General features: G+C 49.0%; 1 protein-coding gene across 6 annotated transcripts in view; it reads left to right on the top strand.

Moving 5' to 3' along the window:
• Nucleotides 1-11899, top strand: part of Mtmr3 (myotubularin related protein 3) — a 124890-nt gene extending 112991 nt beyond the window's left edge. For 2 of the 6 annotated variants that reach the window (XM_028870653.2, XM_028870654.2), the window contains exons 15-18: nucleotides 340-510; nucleotides 1631-1776; nucleotides 4186-5584; nucleotides 6799-7326. In XM_028870653.2, the coding sequence (XP_028726486.1) occupies nucleotides 340-510; nucleotides 1631-1776; nucleotides 4186-5584; nucleotides 6799-7275 (2193 nt within the window). In that variant the 3' untranslated portion in view covers nucleotides 7276-7326. The other 4 variants (XM_037208117.1, XM_037208119.1, XM_037208118.1 and 1 more) reach the window with 4 other exon arrangements.
• Nucleotides 11900-21181: the final 9282 nt, after the last annotated feature.

Genomic DNA, 21181 nt, shown 5'->3' on the forward strand with positions numbered 1-21181 from the left:
TGTCCACCATGCTTTCTACTCCCTCTTGTTTGGTGGAAGATGTACTCTTCCTGTTTCAGCCCCCAGTTCCCTGTCCTTCACTCTGCCTCCTGCATTAGAATGTCTTTGGTGTAGAAGTGCTGGTGGTTGGGGTCAGGCCCTGCAATTGGCAATTTTGAAGAGCAGGCCATATATTAATTGCCTGTGCATGCGCGCGCGCGCGCGCGCGCGCACACACACGTATTCTTGAGTGAGCTGAAATGTTCTCAGGGATGTCATGGTGATTTGTGCAGTTGGGCTGACCACCTTCCCGAGACCATGTGTCCTACTGTTTGATTTTTGCCTCATGGACTTGCGCAGGTGAAACTGGTACAGCATACCTATTCCTGCCTCTTTGGAACATTCCTGTGCAACAACGCCAAGGAGAGAGGGGAAAAGCAGACTCAGGAACGGACATGCTCTGTGTGGTCACTTCTTCGGGCAGGCAACAAAGCTTTCAAAAACCTACTGTATTCATCTCAGTCAGAAGCCGTATGTACCCTTCAGTCCGTCTCTGTGATTAGCAGAAAGGATTTGGGGATGGGGTCGCATGTGGGAACTGGTTTGAGTAGTGCCTATTTTTGTGAAAACATGTCTGTTTCTCAAGATCTTGGTTCCATTTTTCCATTTTACACCATTCTGTTTAAGCAAAGCCTGTTTCCTGATAATGCTCTGACTTGCCCATGACCAAGCTGACTGGGTTCAAGATTGTTTGGTGTAGTGCACATCTCTACTTTGCCACCCTAGACATGTATCATCACCAAAGCTCACTGTATTCCTAGCGTGTTTCAGCTCAGCAGAGGGAAGGCACTAAGCTCTTTCTCAGATGCCTTTTATGGCTAAGAAGGGTCAGCCACCAGGTTCCTGTTACTGTCCCCCATGAGCCAGGCAGTGGGACCCACTGCAGCTTCTGTCTTGACACAAAGCTCTTTCTGAGGCTGGCATGTGTCTGTCTGTGATTTTTTTTTTCACATGGAGAGCTGGTAGACCTTTTAAGACTTTGTTGCTCCAAAAGAATACCTTCTGCTAAGCAAAGAAAAGAGGCACTTATGTTGGTGTACCAAAATGTGTTAATGTTCTCTTTGTCAGATGCATTTTAAGCCCTTAGAAATCAAAGCAGGTTAATAATGAGTATACTTCTCATTACAGTTAAAAGATGTATGCTGCTTCTCTGCTTCCTTCACTGTGCCTCCTGGGGAAGTGGCAATAAGGGAGGATTAATTTAAGTGATTCTATAAAACAGGTTTGACAGTATCTGCTGAAGCTGAGCTTTGAGGAAACAGACGTTCACCATCTAATGGAATGATTTTTATGCAGTAAATCAGTCTGATTAAAGTCAGTAAAGATCATCTGAGATAATTAATAAGTCAGACTTTAAAAGATTCATTAGATTTTCATGCTCACAAGAGGCTCTTAAGTGGAAGCTGTTGCCAAACAGACCCCATGATTCTGTATCTGCCCTCTTGGGAGAGAGACCTTCCTCTACTCTCGAAACCTCCTTGTTGATCTGTGACCCAGCTGTGTTGATTGGCCCACCTGGGTGTGTTTGTTCTTGCTCCTTATTTCTAGACATTTCTAAGAGACATAAACCTGTGTCCTCCTCTCTCCTCAGGTACTATACCCCGTGTGCCATGTGCGGAATCTGATGCTATGGAGTGCAGTATACCTTCCCTGCCCATCTCCATCTGCTCCCACAGATGACAGCTGTGGACCATACCCAGCCCCAGGCACCAGCCCTGATGACCCCCCCTTGAGCCGGTGAGCTAGGGCCGATGCCACAAGTCTCAAGTCACGTATGGTGGTGCTCTCTCTCTCCCCCTCCTTCCCTCCTTCTCTCTCCCTCCTACTCTTTCCCTCCCCTCACCTTTCCCTCCCTCCCAAGCTAACCTCAGACTTGCAGTGATGTGATTTACTGGCATGAACTGTCACATCTGGCTGAAGTTTAGCTGCTGCTGTTTTGTTTGTTTGTTTGTTCTAGTTTTTGAGACAGGGTTTCTCTGTGTAGCTCTGGCTGTCCTGGAACTCCTTTGTAGAGCAGGCTGGTCTTGAACTCACAGAGATCCACCCACCTCTGCCTCCTGAATGCTGGGATTAAAGGCATGCACCACCACTGGCAGGCTTTTTAAGACAAATAGTAAGGCCTTCTTTCTGGAAGCGAGTTGGGCTTGGCGCACATTATTCTACCGCATGCACTGGGAAGTTTCTCAGTGATGGAGCACATCCATTGTGTCTTTTGTGACTCTCTGGTTTGTTTACCGGCTGTTCTCTGCACCCTTCTGAGGCTTAAAAGTCAGATGTTGTGAGATGAGAGAAATTTTGCTTTTGCCACTTGTGAATTAGCTTTATTAAGATCAGAGTGATAGATAATAAATGAACATAAAATGTATAATACAAAGAACTAGCAAGCTACTTTGCCACTACCTGAGAGACACAGAGCATCACGAGGAGTGCCTGTTGAAGGCTGTAAGTGCAGCTCAGTTGGTTAAATACTTGCATGAAGCCCTGGGTCTGAGCCCCAGTGTTACATAAACCTGGCACGATAGCACATTTCTGTACTGTCAGCACATTGGTGGTAGAGGCAGAAGAGCAGTTGAGCATCATTCCTACGCTATATGGAGTGTGAGACCAATCTAGGACACATGTGTCCTGTCTCAGAAACCACAAAAGAAAGGGAAGAGGAAAAGGAAAGAGTGGGGGTGGGTGGGAGGGAGTAGAAGAATGACTTTTAGATATACTACCAGCTGGGCGGCAGTGGCACACTCCTTTAATCCCAGCACTCGGGAGGCAGAGCCAGGCAGATCACTGTGAGTTCGAGGCCAGCCTGGTCTACAGAGTGAGATCCAGGACAGGCTCCAAAACAACACAGAGAAACCCTGTCTTGAAAAGACAAACAAACAAAACAAAAAAACCAAATATGCACCAGGCCACGGTGGTGCACCTCTTTAATCCCAGCATTGGGAGGTAGAGTCAGGGGCTCTCTGTGAGTTCAAGGCCAGCCTGGTCTACAGAGTGAATGCCAGGACTGTTAAGAGAGAAACTCTGTCTCGAAAAACCAAAAGAAAGAAAAAAAGAAATAGTATATGTCTTTAGTTTATTTGGAGGTGGGGACTGTGAGTGTTGCAATTCAGGAGTTTGGGTGCAGTGGGGGATGGTCTCCCCGCAGGATATAGCAATCCTGCTCCTCTCCAGGGGAGTCCTACAGATGAGCTTTGCTCAGCCCCCACTTAAGGGGCTTCCCAGCAGAGCTCTGCTTCTTCTCTGGCCTGAGATGATGTTTCTTTTGCTTCACTCTGCTAAACGGAAACCCCAGCAGAAATGTAGCAGTCTCCTCCAGCTCCTGGAAAAAGTGACTTTTTCTGCTCCACCTTGTCAGTCCCCTATGGCACGTTTCATTCAGCAAGGTTCTTCTATTCAGCTCCACCTTGCTCGTGCCCTAAGGGATGTCTTAGCGAGGTTCTTCTTCTCTGTGCCAGTGAATGAACATCTTCACACCCAAGACTCTTTTGAGAAAGAGATTTATTTGAGGAGGAGTCCAGGAGAGTGGCTGCCTCTACCAGGTGGGAAAGAACAGCCCACAAGTGACCAGGCAGGGTGATTTATGTAGGATTTCTTAGGAGCGGAGTTTCTCCAGGGAGATTTTCTGTCCAGGGATTGGTTAGTTTTTTTATGCTCAGAGATTGGTTAGTTTTTTGGGTTAGGAACAGAGGTGGCCCTGATTTCAGAGCCAAACTGTGTTTCTTTCACTGGCCTTTCTTAGCTTTTTGGCTCTAATTCTAAGGCCAGGGCATATTTTTTCATTGGCTCTGATTCCAGGGACCAAGTGTTTCTTTGGCACTGGTTTCAGAGTCAAGGCATGTTTCTTTGGTTCTGGGTTCAGGGATAAAGTGTTTCTTTCTCTGGCTTGGGTCCCAGATCCAGTCTGTGTTTCTTTCCCTGGTCCTGGGCTCCAGGGTCAGGGTGGGTTTCTTTAGCCCCTTTCCCTACAGGGACTGACAGTCAGGCAGTGCTGGTGGAGAGCCCCGCCACTCTAGGAATCAGAGCCTCATTTCAGAGATGTTGCTGTAATGGTCCAGTTGTGAAATGGTGGCTTATTAAAAACCTCTTTTCCTCGACTGTGCTCCTAATACCCTCTAAGATTCTCATTTTCCCCAAACCCTTTTCTTTTAGGCTACCCAAGACTAGATCATTTGACAATCTGACCACAGCCTGTGACAACATGGTGCCGCTGGCCAGCCGGCGCAGCAGTGACCCCAGCCTGAATGAGAAGTGGCAGGAGCATGGGCGCTCACTGGAGCTGAGCAGCTTTGCTGGATCTGGGGAAGAGGCGCCTGCCGTGGACAGCCTGCGGAAGCCCAGCAGGCTGCTCGGGGGTGCTGAGCTCTCTGTAGCAGCTGGTGTGGCTGAAGGGCAGATGGAGAACATTTTGCAAGAGGCCACCAAAGAGGAGAGTGGGGCAGAAGAGCCTGCCCACAGGGAGCACCCTGAGGTGCCAGAGGTCAAAGAGGAGGCACTCCTAGCAAAGGAGAGCAGGATGGTGGCTGAGGGCTCAGATGTCCTTTACCAAGAATCCAAGCTGGATGATGCTACTCTAAGAAACCATCTAGACCCCAGCCTGCCTTTGTTCTCACAGGATATTCCTCAACAGCAGGATGGGCACAATGTTCTCTCTAGTTCACTCCAGGCCCCCCTCAGGGGAGAGGACTCCCAGGAGGTCCCTGTGGAACAGCCTCAAGTAGAGAATATTGCAGAGGACAGGGAAAATGTAGCTCCTGCTCTCCCGGTAGATGCAAAAGTTGGCCTTGGTACCTCACAGTCTAGTTCTCTGCTGCCTTCCCAAGTCCCATTTGAGACAAGAGGATCACACACGAACAGCTCCATGCACATGTTACTAGAAGATAAGGTAAAGTCAGAGAGTGGGCCCCAGCTCCATCACAGACCTTGCCTGGCAAGCAGTGGTAGGTTCAGTGGCAAGGACATGCTTCCCATGGCTCCAGAGCCCAGGTCTGCTGAGAGGCCCCAATGGGACTCTGTGCTATATAGGACTTCATCCCCTGGCAACAGCCTCAGCCTGATGCGGGCTCCTTGTGCCTTGCCGTTAGACAAATGTAGACAGGGAATTGTGTGCAACGGTGCCCTAGAGACTGAAAACAAGGCTTCAGAACAGCCTTCAGGGTTTGGCACCCTGCAGAAGTACCCCACACCCAATGGGCACTGTGCCAACGGGGAGGCTGGGAGGAATAAGGACTCCCTGAGCCACCAGCTATCGGCCACCATCTGCAGCTCTGCTCACTTGTACTCAAGGAACTTGCACCACAAGTGGCTGAATAACCACTCAGGGAGGCCATCTACTACCAGCAGCCCTGACCAGCCTTCCCGCAGCCACCTGGATGATGATGGCATGCCTGTATACACAGACACAATCCAACAGCGTCTACGTCAGATAGAGTCTGGCCACCAGCAGGAAGTGGAGACCTTGAAGAAACAAGTCCAGGAGCTGAAGAGTCGCCTGGAGAGCCAGTACCTGACCAGCTCCCTGCGTTTCAATGGGGACTTTGGAGATGAAGTGGTAAGTTAGGTCATGATTCCTTTAAAGCTATCCAAAGAGACAACACACAGGCCAGGTGCTCTATGCGCCCAATGCATGGTTATTGAAACAGATTTTGAAAAGACTAGAAAGGCCTTAAGTTGCCATGTTGAGAGAGATTATTTGGGAATTAGCCTTGGCCATGGAGACAGCAGTCTGCCTCTTTTCTGCTGTACTGGCTTTCCATTCCTTCTAGGCAGTGAGGAGGCAGGGAGGGAGTTGATGCATGACATGGGGTCCTGTGTCAGCCAGGCTTTGAGGCTCACACCTGTAATCAAGCACTTGAGAGGCTGAGGCAGAGCATTTCCACAGGTTTGAAGCCAGCCTGAGCTGCATAGTGAGTTCCAGGCTAACCTGGGCTATAGAGTGAGCCTCTGTCTCAGTTTATTCCACCACCCAAGAAAAATACTGTATTTTTAGAAGGGCTTGCACACCTGTTCACAGTGGCATTTGTGGAGCAGTGCTAATACTGTTATGGTGGAGTGTTTGCCCTGCCTTCCTCACTAGGAAGCTGCCTGCTTTCCCAGACTCTGGGAGCTTTGAGAGCTTCGCTCTTTTCGAACAAGTGTTTGTGCCCACTCTGTGGCAGGTGCTGGCAGGAGAAATGGAGAGAAGGGATTGATTTGTTTTGTTTTTTTTGTAAAGCATTGTTGAGGGCTTAGCACTGATGAGGCTTGGTGGCTAGAAATGAGGGTGCAAGGTTCTTGGGTTCCCAGAGGGGCTTTCTTCTTTGATGGGGCCTGACATTACAAGTGTAAGGCAGCTTCTGGAGTAGTCATCCCAGATCCATTGACTTAAAGCCAAAGGAACTTCAGCTTTCTCTTCACGTTAATTAATAATGGTTTCTCAGTGTCCCCAAGAGTCCTTCAGAAAAAGGAGAGCACACCCAAGTCACTGTGTTCATTAAGTGCTGGGCTAGATCACCAGGCCCACCAGAACAGCTGACACAGGGCGGTCCTCCTCCACCTCGCTCACTTCACTCGCTCCTGGACCCTCAGGCCGCTTTTCTTCCACTCAGTGTCACTCCACAGAGTTCATTAGCCTTCTGAGGCCGGCCTTCTCTGCACCTGGTCAGGCCAAGTCTGGATGGCTGGTGTCACTGCACATTTGGAACCTTAGCGCTCAGACCCCAGTGCTCTCTCTGCCGTTGGGAGGAGACAGGTTCATTCTGTTCAGCTGTGTTTGTTTACCAACAGACTTCAATCCCCGACTCGGAAAGCAATCTGGATCAGAACTGTTTGTCTCGCTGCAGCACAGAGATTTTCTCTGAAGCCAGCTGGGAGCAGGTGGATAAACAGGACACTGAGGTACAGGCTCAGCCCCTGCTCTGCGTGCCATCCATACAGGTGTCCTACAGTTCTTCTCCACTCCAGTCCCTGCCCTGTGCCCCTCACCAAGGAAGAAACTCCCAGGAGACTGGAGCCTCTGCATCTCTGTCTGAAAACCCACATCCAGCAGTTCTAAGCCAGGGACACTCAGCAAACTGGCCCCCTCTCTCCATTGCCTCTGCCAGCTCTCATGGCAGCCCAGGTGCCACTGCTGCCATGGCGTCTCGGGAGGCCAACAGTGTGGACACCTTCCTTGAACTGCTCTTGTCAGCAGGCCTGCTGTGCTGCTGTCACTGGAGCCCATGTAGTCCTTGGGACTCTTGCTCCCCCTGGTGTGACTGTTGACGACTGGAGCTGACTGGCCCACCTCCTGTCACTAACCTGGTCCCATGTATTTTGCAGATGACCCGTTGGCTCCCTGACCACCTGGCTGCCCACTGCTATGCCTGTGACAGTGCCTTCTGGCTCGCCAGCAGGAAGCACCACTGCAGGTGCTCCTGGGGGGCTTTTCGGGTGGGGTGGGCTATGGAGTCTGAACTTGGAGATCTTACCAGCAGTGTTCTCTGTGAGCTGCCCTTGGGGTCACATTTCTGTGCCTCTGAAATTGGTCCTTCCAGAACTGCACTTGGGAACTCTGTTCCAATTCAGTGATCACTATTAAATTTTGAAGTGTGGACATAACTTTGTTTCATTTCTCAGATTGTTGAGATAACAGCTACCATGCAGATCATCATTTCTTATTTCCAGCATAAAACTGATCATGGCTACTTTGAGCAAAAACAGTTTTCTAGCTGTGGGCAGGGAGCCTAACTTTCCTACTTCTCTCTGCTCCCTGCTCCCTGTGCTACTGCTGAGCAGCTCTGGCTGGGGAGTAGTAGACACAGCTGAGGGCAGTCTCCAGTCCTTGCTGCTCCTAACTTCTTTCTCCTAGGTTGAGCAGTGAGGAACTGAGGCTACTTTGCCCTGGCAAGGATGGTCACTGTCTAGTAGATGTTTAGTGTTCCGATAGGAAGTTTTCCATAATCGTACAGTGGCCCACATGTAGAAGTGAGCCTGGATTGAAAGTGATGGAAAAATCTCTTTGTAGACAGATGACACTCTTAAGACCATGGGTCTCCCCCACCCTGCATCCCTAGACCAAATGGCTTCTCCTCTGAGCTCTTTTTCCCCTCCTTTCAGGGACACTGACCGTGTTGATCAAACGTGGTGAGCATTTGCAACAACTTGTCTGTGATGTCTGCACACCCACAATAACTTCTCCACACTAATGCCGCCATTCCCTTCTCTGCACTCATTGGGCTGAAGCCTGTAAGGGAGAGCACAGGCAGGCAGGTGGGCACGGGGATTCATAGCAGCTGATGATAGAGACTGCCAGGGGTGTGTCTGCTGCAGCCTTGTGCTCCCCTCTGGACTGTCCGGGCCACTGGGCTGGTACACTCTTGATGAGAAGTGGTACTTCTGCAAGGCTGATCTTTCAGGGGAAGCCAGTGGGCTTCAGGACTTTTTTGTGGGGGAGAGGGCACAGTCATTCCTTGATGCCAGGATGGTACCAGTAACTTTGAAGTCAAATGGCATCACTTCCTTGTTTTGTTTTTATAGAGACAGAAATGAACAAATATGATCTTTCCAGAGAATTAATTAGCATGCATGACTCCACTTAGGTTTTTCAGGGTCTCCAAAAGGAAGTCAGATAGAAAAGCTTAATTGATCAAATTCATGTCGGGCTTTTTAAAAAGCTGAACTTCAGCAGGTATGCCAAACGAGTACAGGCATTCAGAAGATTTCCTGTTCCAGTGTTCAGAATCACAAGTTCTTGCTGACTCATGCCTCTTAGAAAGTTGTAAAGTGCTTCCTACATTCTAGAAACGAAGGGCTTGTGTTCTGGCTCCCTGTCCTATTGCCCTGTGTCACACCTTCCCTTCTACAGTGTTGCTTTGTCTCATGTGGTCATCAGTGTCCGCTCCTCCTGTGCCCGAGTGGTCCTTACCCAGTGTGGTCTGCATTCTGAGGAGCGTGGCTGAGAAGTTAGCGCAGAGGAAGCTTTCCTATTAACTTCCTCTTGTCATCTCTGGAGAGCTGTGTCAGGTACCTTGGAGTTTCCTGTGCTGAGCTGAGTGTTGGTTTGTACTTTAGGGCTCAGCAAATGTAGGATTGTAAGGTGGGCAGAACTCATCCTGTGTTGGTTGCCTTTCCTGTATGTGTTCGGTGGGCCTCTGGCTGTGCAGACCCGTGCTGCACAGATGCAAAGAAGTAGGGCTTTGGGTGGAAAGGAGAGGGAGCCTGGAGATGCATGGGCAGGGCAGTGAACCATAGCTGACTGACCACTATCTAATAGGGATGTATACATGCATATGTTTCTCCATGGCCTGTCCTCCCACCTCCCTTTCACGCTGAGCATGTGTCCAGTGCTGCTTTGGCTTTTAGCTTTGCATGCTGCTGGCAAGAGTCTGCATCCAACTTGTCTGAGGTAGTGGCCATTAGGCAGGGTTCTTCATCCCCAGCTGGGCAGCATAGTTGTTTCTCTTCTTCGAGGGGTCCACAAGCCAACTCCTTTTGACATTGGCCTCCCTGTGACCTCAAGCTACCCAGATGGCAGTACCAAGGTCAGTGCAGCCACTGGGTTTGTCCCCAGGTCAAGAAAGAGCACTGAGCTGGCAGCTGCTTCAGTGCTGGGCTCATTTACCCACAGAGAGCTCTCCTGAGCATCTTCCTGTGTATCTGACAGCCTTGTGCCAGAGTGATGAGGCAGCCACATGTCATCCTTGGCCTGAAGTGAAAATGACTCCACTAGGTAGACTTGTCTTCCTACTCAGCTTCTTCCTGGCCCGGAGAAATGAACATGTTTCTTGCACATCTAGACTATACACATCAAATGCTGCTTTCTGAAGTTGGAAACCTAACAGCTGAAACTAATGTTGTTTTATTTCTTTTTGTCTCAAGGAATTGTGGGAACGTATTCTGCTCCAGTTGTTGTAACCAGAAGGTTCCAGTTCCTAGCCAGCAGCTATTTGAACCCAGTCGAGTGTGCAAGTCTTGCTATAGCAGCCTCCATCCCACAAGCTCCAGCATTGACCTTGAACTGGATAAGCCTATTGCTGCCACTTCAAACTGAAGCTCAGAGACCTGAGGTGGCAGAGGCCATGCTGCTGTTCCTTTAACAGGCTCCTCCAGAGCCGGGGCAGTCCGAGAGGCCCATACACTTTGGAATGGGGGCATAGAACAACCTGTACAGAGATTGGGATGTACCACTGGATTGTAAATTGATTTTTGTTTCATCTTCCCTTCCCTTCCCTTCCCCCACGCTCCCTCTTTGCCTTCTAAAAAGAAAAATGTCCCCAGTTGTCTCCTTTTTTTTTTTTTTTTTTTTTTAATGGAAGCCCAGAGGTTGCCAGGCCCTATAACTGCTGAGCTGTTTGCTGTCAGGCATGCTGAGGGATGGCTCAGTGCTTCCCAGTGGAAGGAGCCAGAATGAAGAATGAGACAGCAAGACAGGAAGTCAGCCTACCGTTAGTGACCATTCCTCACATCACAGCTGTGTCAGAGCTGACCGGTAACCCTTTGCTGCTGGGGAGGCTGGAAGGACCTTTCTGGAGAGTGCTGTTCCTGAGAGAGACGGGGCTTCTTTTGAGTTACTGAGGGCTGGGTGGCTGACATGTTGGCCCACATTGATTCCATCTTTAACTTGACCAGATTGGGTAGGGCTCCCTTTGCCTCCTTTGGCTTCCTAAACATCTAAAGGTGCAGACTGGCCAGAATGCAGTGTCCTGCTGATGTAGTCAAGGCCTGCACTGAGCTAGGCACCTGTGAGCTCTCGCTGGGGCCTGGTCCCACAAACAATCTCTTCCTCGGCCAACACAGGGAAATCCAGACTCAGGGTTCCACAAGTCCCCCATTCCCAAAGCAGACCAATCATGCATCTCCCCTTGAGGGACAGAGTCCCACAGTTACAAAGCTCTCCACACAATCAGCCCTCCTCTTCCCCTACTTCTGGGGGCAGAAGGAAGGACCCAGGAGTCCCCTGTCCTGCTTCTGGCTGTCTTGAGTGGTCACATGTCTGGCTTTTGCTACCAGTGAAGAGTCACTTGGTGACTTTAGGATTCTTAGAAAATGGCATGAGGAGATTTGGGGTACCTTTCCTCAGTGACCTTTGATGGGGTCCAAAAAGAGCCTTAAACCAGTAATTATCTGTGGTGGAGGTGGGTGTGGGAAGGGTGGAGAGCAGTTCTGGTTGGTTGTGCTTTGAATTGCTGGCATCTATGTTTGTGCCTTCCCCACCCCCGGGGCCATGCTTGGCTCTGCTAAAAGCCGCAAACAGATAGCAGAGCAATTGTAGTGTGAGGGCTGGGTGAGATTGGGGGGACACCTCAGTTCTAGCCTGGCCTGTTGCCATGCCCCTCTCCTTTGGAAACTGTTACCTGGCCATGGGTGTTCTGTGTCTCAGGAAGGTGGTTCTGCATGTTCCCCAGTGGGTGCAAGAAGCCCAGAAGCCTTCCCCAGCACTGTTGGCTGAAACGAAGCCCAGGGTATCAGAGCACTGCTCATTCCTCCAGCAGCAAGTCACGCAGAGGCCTCGTCGAGTGAAACAGGGTCAAGTTTTCCTCCACGCTTGCTGTGGTCTGGAGGTGCGGGTGGGGGAAGGTTGGCATAACTGAAGATTGTGAAGTTCTAGTGACAGGTGCCAAGAGGTTATGATACGGGTTTCTTGGGTCTGTTGTACAGTGTGAATAAATGCTTGCAGCTCTTAGCCCCTTTTGATCAATGAAGCACTTTTTTATTAATATTTTCTTTGTATGTAAAGGAGGAACCGTAACTCTCCGTAGCTGTACATATAACCCTTTTCTCCTAAAGAGGAGTCAATGCTCCTATATTTTTCATTTTTTTTTTTTGTCAAAGCAAGAAGTAAATACTTTAGAATTGTTAAATATATAGATAAAGTGAATAAAGTTGAGTGTCCGCACGGTGGCATCTGCTAATGAGTTCTAATTCTTTGTCCTGTAGTTTAATCTCTTTGTCCTCAAAAGTATATCACCTTTTATGAAAAAAATCAGGTAAATAAATATATTGGAAGGCTTATCCAATAGAACTGGGACCTGCAAAGCTTCTCAGAGTCAAAAGGGAGAGCAGAGTTTAAAAAAAAAAAGAAAGAAAGAAAGAAAGACAAAAAAAATGGTGCAGGGACCAACAAAATGCCTCAGCTGATAAGGATATTGTTGTTAAGTCTGGACCTGAGTTCAGTTCTTCAGAACCTACATGGTGGACTGAGAAACTAAACACTGTGTCCACAGGCATGCTTGGCAAGAGTCTCCACTTCCACATAAACATAGAAACATACAAAATAGATGTAAAAAAAATATGAAAACATTTCTATCTTGGAACTATTACTAAGACAGTCACTTTCAGCCTAGCTGAGAGCTGTTGACAGGTGATGGCTGGTAGGAGGGAGAAGCCCTTTTCTCCAAGAGCAGGGTTATTGGAGTTGGGAAGGGGATAGAGAATTAGGTGGATCTGGGAGAAAAGGAGGGAAATGTGACCAAAACACATTGTATACATGTATAAAATATTCAAAGGATAAAAATATCTAAAAACAAGAATTAGGGGGCTGGAAATGGCTCAGCAATTAATAGCACAGGAGGATCCCAATTCAGTTCCTACTATCCACATGGTGGCTCACAACTGCCTGTCACTCCAGTCCCAGGGGGATGGGGTGCCCTTTTCTGGCCTCCTTGGGCACTGCACACACATGGTGCACACACTTACACTCAGGCATATAAAATAAAAAGTATCCTAAACTAATTTTTTTTTCTTTTTTTTTTTTTTTTTTTGTTTTTTTGTTTTTCCGAAACAGGGTTTCTCTTGTGTAGCTTTGCGCCTTTCCTGGAACTCACTTGGTAGCCCAGGCTGGCCTCGAACTCACAGAGATCCACCTGCCTCTGCCTCCTGAGTGCTGGGATTAAAGGCGTGCACCACCACCGCCCGGCCCTAAACTCATTTTTATGGTTTTGTTTCTTTTAATTTTATGTGTAGGAGGGTTTTGCCTGCATGTATGACTGTGTGCCACAAGCATGCCTAATGCCTGCATTAGTCAGAAGAGGGCTTCAAATCTCCTGGGACTGGAGTTAACAGATAGTTGTGACCACCATCTGGGTTCTGGGAATCAAACCTAGGTACTCTGGAAGAATCAATGCTCTAAACCACTGAGCCACCTCTCTGGCTTCCTAAACTTATTTACTTTATTATTTAATATGTATAAATGCTTACCTGTGTGTATGTCAGTGCACCGGGTATGTGCCTGGTGCCTGCAGAAGCCATAAAAGGACATCAGATCTCCTGAAACTGGAGTTACAGTTGTGAGCTGCCATGTGGGAGCAGGAATTGAACCTGGATCCTCCAGAAGAGCAGCCAGTGCTCTTCAGTTGAGCCATTTCTTCAGCCCCGCCTCAAACTCATTTTTAACTGACCATTTGTTTAAATTGCCTTTTAAAATCTTGTTTTGCAATGCTGGAGGTGCAGCCTAGGGCATGAGCTGGGCAGGTGCTCTGCCACAGAGCTGTGTCCCCAGCCCTGAGCTTAATTTTTAGCTCCTAAAGAAAACTGCATTATTTATCATGTGCATGGTTTGGGGGACAGTATGTACACTGTAGTATGCTAATCCGAGTTAACTATCACTTTTCATGATGAGAAAACCTGAGTAATTTTTTTCAGTAACAGTCCATTTTATTACTAGCAGCTCTCTGGAACCTGCATCCTTTGGCCTCATTTCCTGAGGCCTTGTTAAAGTAAGTATACTTCAACAGGATGGATTTGCAACTCCAGGGTGATTGTTAGCACAAAACACACATTTTAGGTGTGTCTCTCTCGAAATTATACATTACACATAGCACTTCATGTTTGATCATCTTTGTGAAATTCCATCATAGGCATCCTCAGCTTTTCACCCCTTGAACTTTTATATCCAGATCACCGTCATGAAGCTCCTGATTGGTTATCCCTGTGTAGCTAAGGGGCTCCCTCAGATCCCCATTTCCTGATGAACCCCTTGGCCTAAGGTATGGAAGGCTGCAGGCTTTGTGGAACTTTACCCTGGCTCATATTTCACTGCGTCGCAGTGGATGTTCGGTGCTGGGACAGGTGGCTGTGAGTGGAGACATTGGACAGGAAAGGAATTAAGAGGAGAGTTGCTGGGAGAATGCTGTCATTGTCAATGGACAATGTTAGTGCTCCTCTACACTCTGCTGATTGCAGGGACATAGCTCAGAGAAAGGATGAAACCTGTACAGATGAGCTAGCTGAATTAGGCCAGTGTGAGTCTGAGCAGGAGTGCAGGTGTGCGAGCACAGAGCCAGGGTTAGTGAGTGAGGAAAGGCAGCAAAGATGTTAAACATTTAGGCCAGAACATGTCTTGTGTCAGCAGGGTGAATGGAGATGATAAGGTTTACTACATACAGATAAGTACTACGAAAGTATTCCCCACAAATTTCTTGTCCACCCAGCGATGCAGACACTGTTGTATCTTTATCTGAAACAAAGATAACTGAGCCGGTAGAGCTGTGAAGCCCCATGATCAAGGCCACCCAGCAGATAAGCAGCACAGCCTTGTATCCTACCACTGCACCACCCAGCCTCCTGATTTCTTCATCTAGGTGTGGGATGGGGCAGAGGAGGAGACAAGAAGCAAGCTGAGATGGGCAGTAGTGCTATAAGATGCCCTTAGCATGGTAAAAATGTCTAAAGCAGGGGAGGGGGCTAAGAGCAGGGCCAGTGGGCTGCAGTATTCTGGTGTCAATGTTATTGGAGGTACAGACCTATAACAACAGCTACCTACAGGCCAGAGGCAGGACAGCCGATGCACAGCCTGCCTGGGTTCGAGAGTTAAGTGTATCCTGGTGTCTAGTTAGGGTTTCTACTGCTGCAATGAAACACCATGACCAAAAGGCAAGTTGGGGAGGAGAGGGTTTATTTGGCTCACACTTCAGCATTATTGTTCATGACTGAAGGAGGTCAGGAGAGGAACTCAGACAGGGCAGGATTTCAGAGGCAGGAGGAGCTGATATGGACACCATGGTGGGAAGCTGCTAACTGGCTTGCTTCACATGGCTTGTTCAGGTTACCTTTTTAATAGAACCCGGGACTAGCAGCCCATGGATGGCACCACCCATAACAACAATACATACATACATACATACATACATACATACATACATACATACATACATAAAACCTCGGAAGCCAGGGACTGTGACCCAATGTGTGAGACCTTATGTCTGGCCCCCTAAATTGCCTAGTTCAATTGCCTACATTGTCTTAACCACCACACTCTGCTATCATTGCTCATCTGAGGATTGTGTGGACTCCTGTTCAGTAGGGCTGCTGAGGAAGTAGGTTATGCTCAGCAAAGTCTGGTTTGTCTACAGTGTGAGGATGGCATGCTGTCGAGTCTTTCTGTGGCTGTGAAACTGCAGCCTGCCAAATCCAGGCACCAACATCTATACCTAGTAGAGAGCAGGGGAGCATCTGTCAGATCTCAGGGACAGAAGAGACTCCTGGCCATCTCCAAGCTGAAATACTAGAGTGAGGTGTTGCCCAAGTCAGGCTTTCTGGTAATGGTGGGATAGACTCCACAGAGACCTACCTCACTTGCCAGTGCGGGTGAGATATGGGGACAGCCAGCCAGCTTTTTCAGGACTGGCAACCTCACCACCAAGCCAGCCAACCAGCATGCCCCTGGTGGGAAAGCAGAAGCGCCGGCCGGCCGGCCGGCCAGCTTGTGTCTCCATCTCCTATGGCAGTATTCTGCAGTGGACTCTGTTGCCTGGTCTTCCTGGGCACACAGAGCTGAACTGGAGCCCCAAAAGGAGTAAAGAAATAAGGTGTGGTCCCTGGTAGCATCACAATGGTACTTACGCTTGTCCAACTTGCAACTGTGGCTTTGGAGGAAGCACACCCTCCAGCCTTAAAAAGTGAGTTCTCATTGCCCCCTCTCCACACTCACTCTGCATTTCTGTAGCAAACCCCTCCCACCACACTGTACTCTGGCCTCAAGCTACTTCAGGTTCTTCCCTCCAAATTTTTCCTGCCTCTGTAAGCAATCAGGAATGCTAGCCTCACACCAAAGCGCAGAGAATACACAAGCCAGACACAGCAAACCTGTCCATTGGCAAGTCCGTGGCTACAAGAGTGGCTCTTGAAAAATATTGAGTGTTTGATATATGCACTGTGCAATCCCATCCTTAAGAAATTTGAAACTAGCCAGGCAGTGGTGGTGCACACCTTTAATCCCAGCACTCGGGAGGTAGAAGCAGGCAGATCTCTATGAGTTTGAGGCCAGCCTGGGCTACAGAGTAAGTTACAGAAAAGGCGCAAAGCTGCACAGAGAAACCCTGTCTCAAGGCAGGGGTGGGGGGTGGGTGGGGGGGGGGGGGGAATAGAAATTTGAAACTAGGAGGGAAAAAGGTGTTGTGTAGAGGATTCAAGACAACAGACATCACCAAGACGAAAGTTGTCTAGTGAGGATAGGCAGATTGTAGAGGGCAGATGGAGTCTCTGGAGAGAAGATGCTCCAAGTACTACAATGGGAGGTGAATGTCATCAGTACAACCAATACCATGCATCAGCCTCTGTATACAATGTCTCATGTACCTTCCTTCATAAGTAGTATTTCACAAAGATCACAAAAAGAACCCCTCTCCACAGCCCTGCTTTGGACTTCTCAGGGCACTGGTGCTCTTCTCCAGAAGGCCTTAGTGTATACAATGGGATGGGGGGTGTCTTAGTGAGGGCTACTGTTGCTGTGATGAAACACCATGACCAAAGAACCCTGGAGAGGAAAGGGTTATGCTTATGCTTATGCTTCCACATCACAGTTCATCAAAGGAAGTCAGGACAGGAACTCAAGCAGGGCAGGGACCTGGAGCCAATGCAGATGTCATGGAGGAGTGCTGCTTACTGACTTGCTCCTCCTGGTTTGCTCAGCCTGCCTTCCTATAGAACCCAGGACAAAGAGCCCATGGGCTGAGCCCTCCCACATCAATCACTAATTAGGAAAATGCCCTACAGGTTTGCTTACAGCCCTTAATGAAGGCATTGTTCAGTTGAGGCTTCCTCCTCTGATGACTCTAGCTTGTGTCAAGTTGACACAGCACCGGCCAGCTCAGGCATCTACCAGTTGGAGGTTGGCCTAAGTATTCAGATGACCCTGAGTCAGTGAACCAGGGAATCACCCCTTCATTCCTTCCCTGATAAGTTTGGTGTTTCTGATTGGAGCACCCAGATTCTGGCTCTGACAGGTCTGCTGTGGGTGACCATACCTGACCTAGGTGTGGGATTTCTGGGGGAGTTTGTGGTTTGTTTAAAGAAAAAAAAAGTATCACTTTTTAGCCAGGATGGCCTGGAACTTTATATAGACCAGGCTGGCCTTAAACTCACTTCAGAATACTGGCATTACAGGCATGAGTCATCAGCCGCCAGTTTCCTGAGGAAGGACTTAGCTCCATCCACATTTCAGGAATGCAACCTCTGGTGTGACAGTTTATGCTCGTCACCTAGCAGTTACTAGAACCTTTGATTATACCTGAGGTTGCCAGTCACATAGCAATAGCAGCGCAGGCTTCTGTCAGACCTGCATTAGGATGGCAAGCCTGGATCCCTGTCCTCCTAAGGGACCACTGAGAAGACGTGAGAAAGATGCTACAGAGCAGTCTAGGGACTAGAGCCAATCGGGAAAGTCATCTCTAAAGGAGTTAGTCATGCTCAGGCCTGGGGCTGGAGGGAGAAAGAGGGATAATGCAAAGCTATTGTCACCTCACAACAACCCCAAGACAGATACTGTTCCCACTTCAGATGAAGAACGGCGTCTCAAAGAGGTTGCCCAGATCACATATGGCAGAATTGGGATTTTTAACTCCAGTCTGCCTGGTTCAAAGGCCACTAACTGAAGTTGTCAACAATAGACAGGGAGCCAAGAGCACATGCAAGACTTTGTTCTTTCTGCATGAGCAGCTCTGGCTTTACAGGTGCAGACTCTGCTGTTAGGACCCCCATACTGAGAAGGGTCCCACCCTGGACTCAGTGTGTCTGTGCTGCAGACCGAAGGTAGTTGCAAGAGGCCCCATGTGTTTATGGTGCACTGGGCCCAGTGCACATTTTGTGGTTGTCTCTTTACACGTGTCTGCTTTGCAGTGGTGTGAGCAGTGAGTGACAGTCCTTCCCGTCTGTGAGAAGCTGCATCATTTCCAGCTGGGAAGAACCACAGAGTTTAATCACAGGGAGACACAAGGAAAAAACGTTTCCTTTGTTCCTATGAAATACACAGATTTATGTGCAGTTTTATGTTTCTTCCTGGGTAATAACTTAGAGTGAACCCTTGGGAGCCGAACATAGCGATAACAAATTATGGCCATTAACTGTGCCTAATTGTTTCTTATGGTTAGAGTGGAGGCTCGTCTCGGTTGCTCTGGCCCTCAGTTCCAGGGAGTGAAGGAGGGCTGCCTAAATAAGATCTGAAGCTCCTGAGAGGCACCGGGGGAGGGGTAGAGGGTGGGGTGGGAGTGGGGAGGAGATCGGGAGACCTGCACTGGCTCCAGAGGCCCCAGCTTCCACCAAGGCCTCACCAACTTGGGCAACTGGGGCGCCTTACCTGAGGTCGCGCTCCTTCCAATGCTGTGGAAGTGACTGACAGCCTGACCCCAGCATCCTTCTGAGGAGGACTCACACTTGGAACCCAAGAAGTTGGTCTCATCTACCTCCTAGGCTCCAAATCGCTGCAGATTCCTGCTCAGCTTACCAAACCTTGTTTAAAAATTAACCTAGGCTAGGGGTGTGTCTCAGTGGCCATGCACTAGTTTAATACGGTTCAATCTCCAACCCACCCTCCCAAAAGGAAATTAACACCCCAAAACTTTAAAAATATTTCCTGTTAAGAAAAAGATATATTATAAAATGTTTAATGTCACAGTCCTGCACAATCTCAGCAAAGCAGTATGAGGCCACGAATATTGTCCTCCAGAAGTACTTTAATATCAAATGCTCAGCACAGTGTATAGAAAGTGCACCAATACCCAATTTCCCGTTTTCAAAAACAGTCAACTGTCAATCCAGACTGTTGAAGGCTTCTAAAGATCTGTCATCCATTCTGTTTCTTCCTGCTGAGCTGTTGTTTATTTAGTTGACATCCCTCCAACCACAACATCGAACCCTAAATTTTTTATTTCTGCAGCTCACCTTCCAGCACTTTCCCCAAAGGCCCATGTCCCCACACCAGGTTGTTCCTGATCAGACACCTTTTCTCCCCTGCATCTTCTCCAGGCTCCTCCCCACAACTTGCCTGTTGCATGCATCCAGAGACCCCTTTGGATGCCAGGAGGATCCAAAGGAGAAGCAGGCAGACGTTCTTAGGAACACAGGCATCCATCAGGTGGCAAACCCTCCACAGGGAGTCTCTGGCTGAGAAGGCTGGAGCAGGGTCTCAGAGGCCCCATCAGAGCTTTGGTTTCCTTGGAGATTACAAAGGTGGTAGCTGCCTCATACCTATAATTTCAGCACTTGGGAGGCTGAGGCAGGAGAGCTATTACGAGTTCCAAGCCAGTTTGAGCTGCTGAGGGAGACCTTATGTCAAAACAAACAAGAGAAGAAAAACAAGAAGGGGGTAGGGAGAGAGAAAAGGAAAAAGGGAGGCAACTAGGCAGTGGATGCTTCAAGCCACAGAGCAAACGGGCATCTGAGCTGGGGCAGATGAGCTTGTCTGAACAGAGCAGCATGCAGTATAGAAAGGGCTACCCAGAGCAGCATGAAGACCACACAGAGGAGTGCTCCACACAGAGGAGTGCTCCACACAGCTTCCAGGAGCATTGGGCACTCACAGGGCTCCACACAGGAGTGCTCCACACACAGCTTCCAGGAGCATTGGGCACTCACAGGGCTCCACACGGAGGAGTGCTCCACACACAGCTTCCAGGAGCATTGGGCACTTACTATGAAGTGTTTGGGCAACAGAGAGGGAGAGGCCAGGCCTCTGTCCTGCATACTGGCTAACATGGGTTGGCCTCCTAGGGTAGAGATGTGCTGGAGAGGTAGAGAGAGACAGGGAGAACAAGAATGCATGTGTGCCACACAGCATAAGACAGCATGTGAACCAGGCAGTGTGTGTTTAGCTGCACATCTTTAATCCCAGCACTCGGGAGGCAGAGGCAGGCAGATCTCTGAGTATGAGATCCAGCCTGGGCTACAGAGTGAGTTCTAGGACAGCCAGAGCTACACAGAGAAACCCAGTCTTGAAAAGGGAGGGGGGCACCATGTGATCATTTCTCTCCATCCATAATATGGGTTCTGGGTCCTAGGAGTCAAACTCAGGTGCAAGTGTCTTTACCAGCTGAGAAACCTCACCAGCCCTAGGGAGCTCATTTCTAAGAAGGCTCTTTCCAGCTGGCTCTCCGAGGAAGGTCTGGATTAAAGGGGAACAGGGTCGAGGCCGAGAGTAAATGGAAGGGAGCCTGCTCAGAGAGCCAGTGAGTAGAGGCCAGCACAAAGCTTCATAAAGGCCAGAGAGAGGGACTGCGAACTCAGAAAATGATATGTGGCCTCAGAAGCAAAGTTCCCCTCCCCCTGCCTCCCTGTCCCCCTCCCCCAGGTAAGCCATAGGAATGGAAGTCACTCTTCCTCCAGGCAGGATAGAAATCAGAACCTTTTTGCCCCAAAGTCTACCTTAAAACTAAAACCCTCTTCTAATCGCCCACCTTCCTAAGAACTGGCTGCAAAGGTGTCCTTGTGGTGTTTGGGTACAGGTGGTATAAAGGGTGCTGCCTGGTACCCTGGAGCAGACACACTACAGCTGGGTGGTCAACAAGAACCAGACGGAAGGCCTAGCTATGGCCCCTGTCCACAGTCTGCTTTGTTGGTTTGTTTTCGAGACAGGGTTTCTCTGTGTAGCTTTGGAGCCTGTCCTGGAACTCGCTCTATAGACCAGGCTGGTCTCGAACTAAAAGAGCTCCGCCTGCCTCTGCCTCCTGAGTGCTGGGTTTAAAGGCATGCGCCACCACCGCTTAGCTCACAGTCTGCTTCTACCAGCTCACAAATATGCTGTCCAGTCACAGTTCTACATGGCTGCCCTTGTCTTAGAGAACCTAAGCAGAAAAACGGAGCCTTCACCCTGGGTCTTCAGGTCATCTGAAGCCTTCATGTGAAACTGATCAATATGTACATATGGCCTCTTTCCTTTAACCTGCCCATTGCCAGTCTTACTTTGTCAGGGAAGTTTGAA

This window comes from Peromyscus leucopus, chromosome 7, assembly GCF_004664715.2.
Source record: "Peromyscus leucopus breed LL Stock chromosome 7, UCI_PerLeu_2.1, whole genome shotgun sequence".
Lineage (NCBI taxonomy): Eukaryota > Metazoa > Chordata > Mammalia > Rodentia > Cricetidae > Peromyscus > Peromyscus leucopus.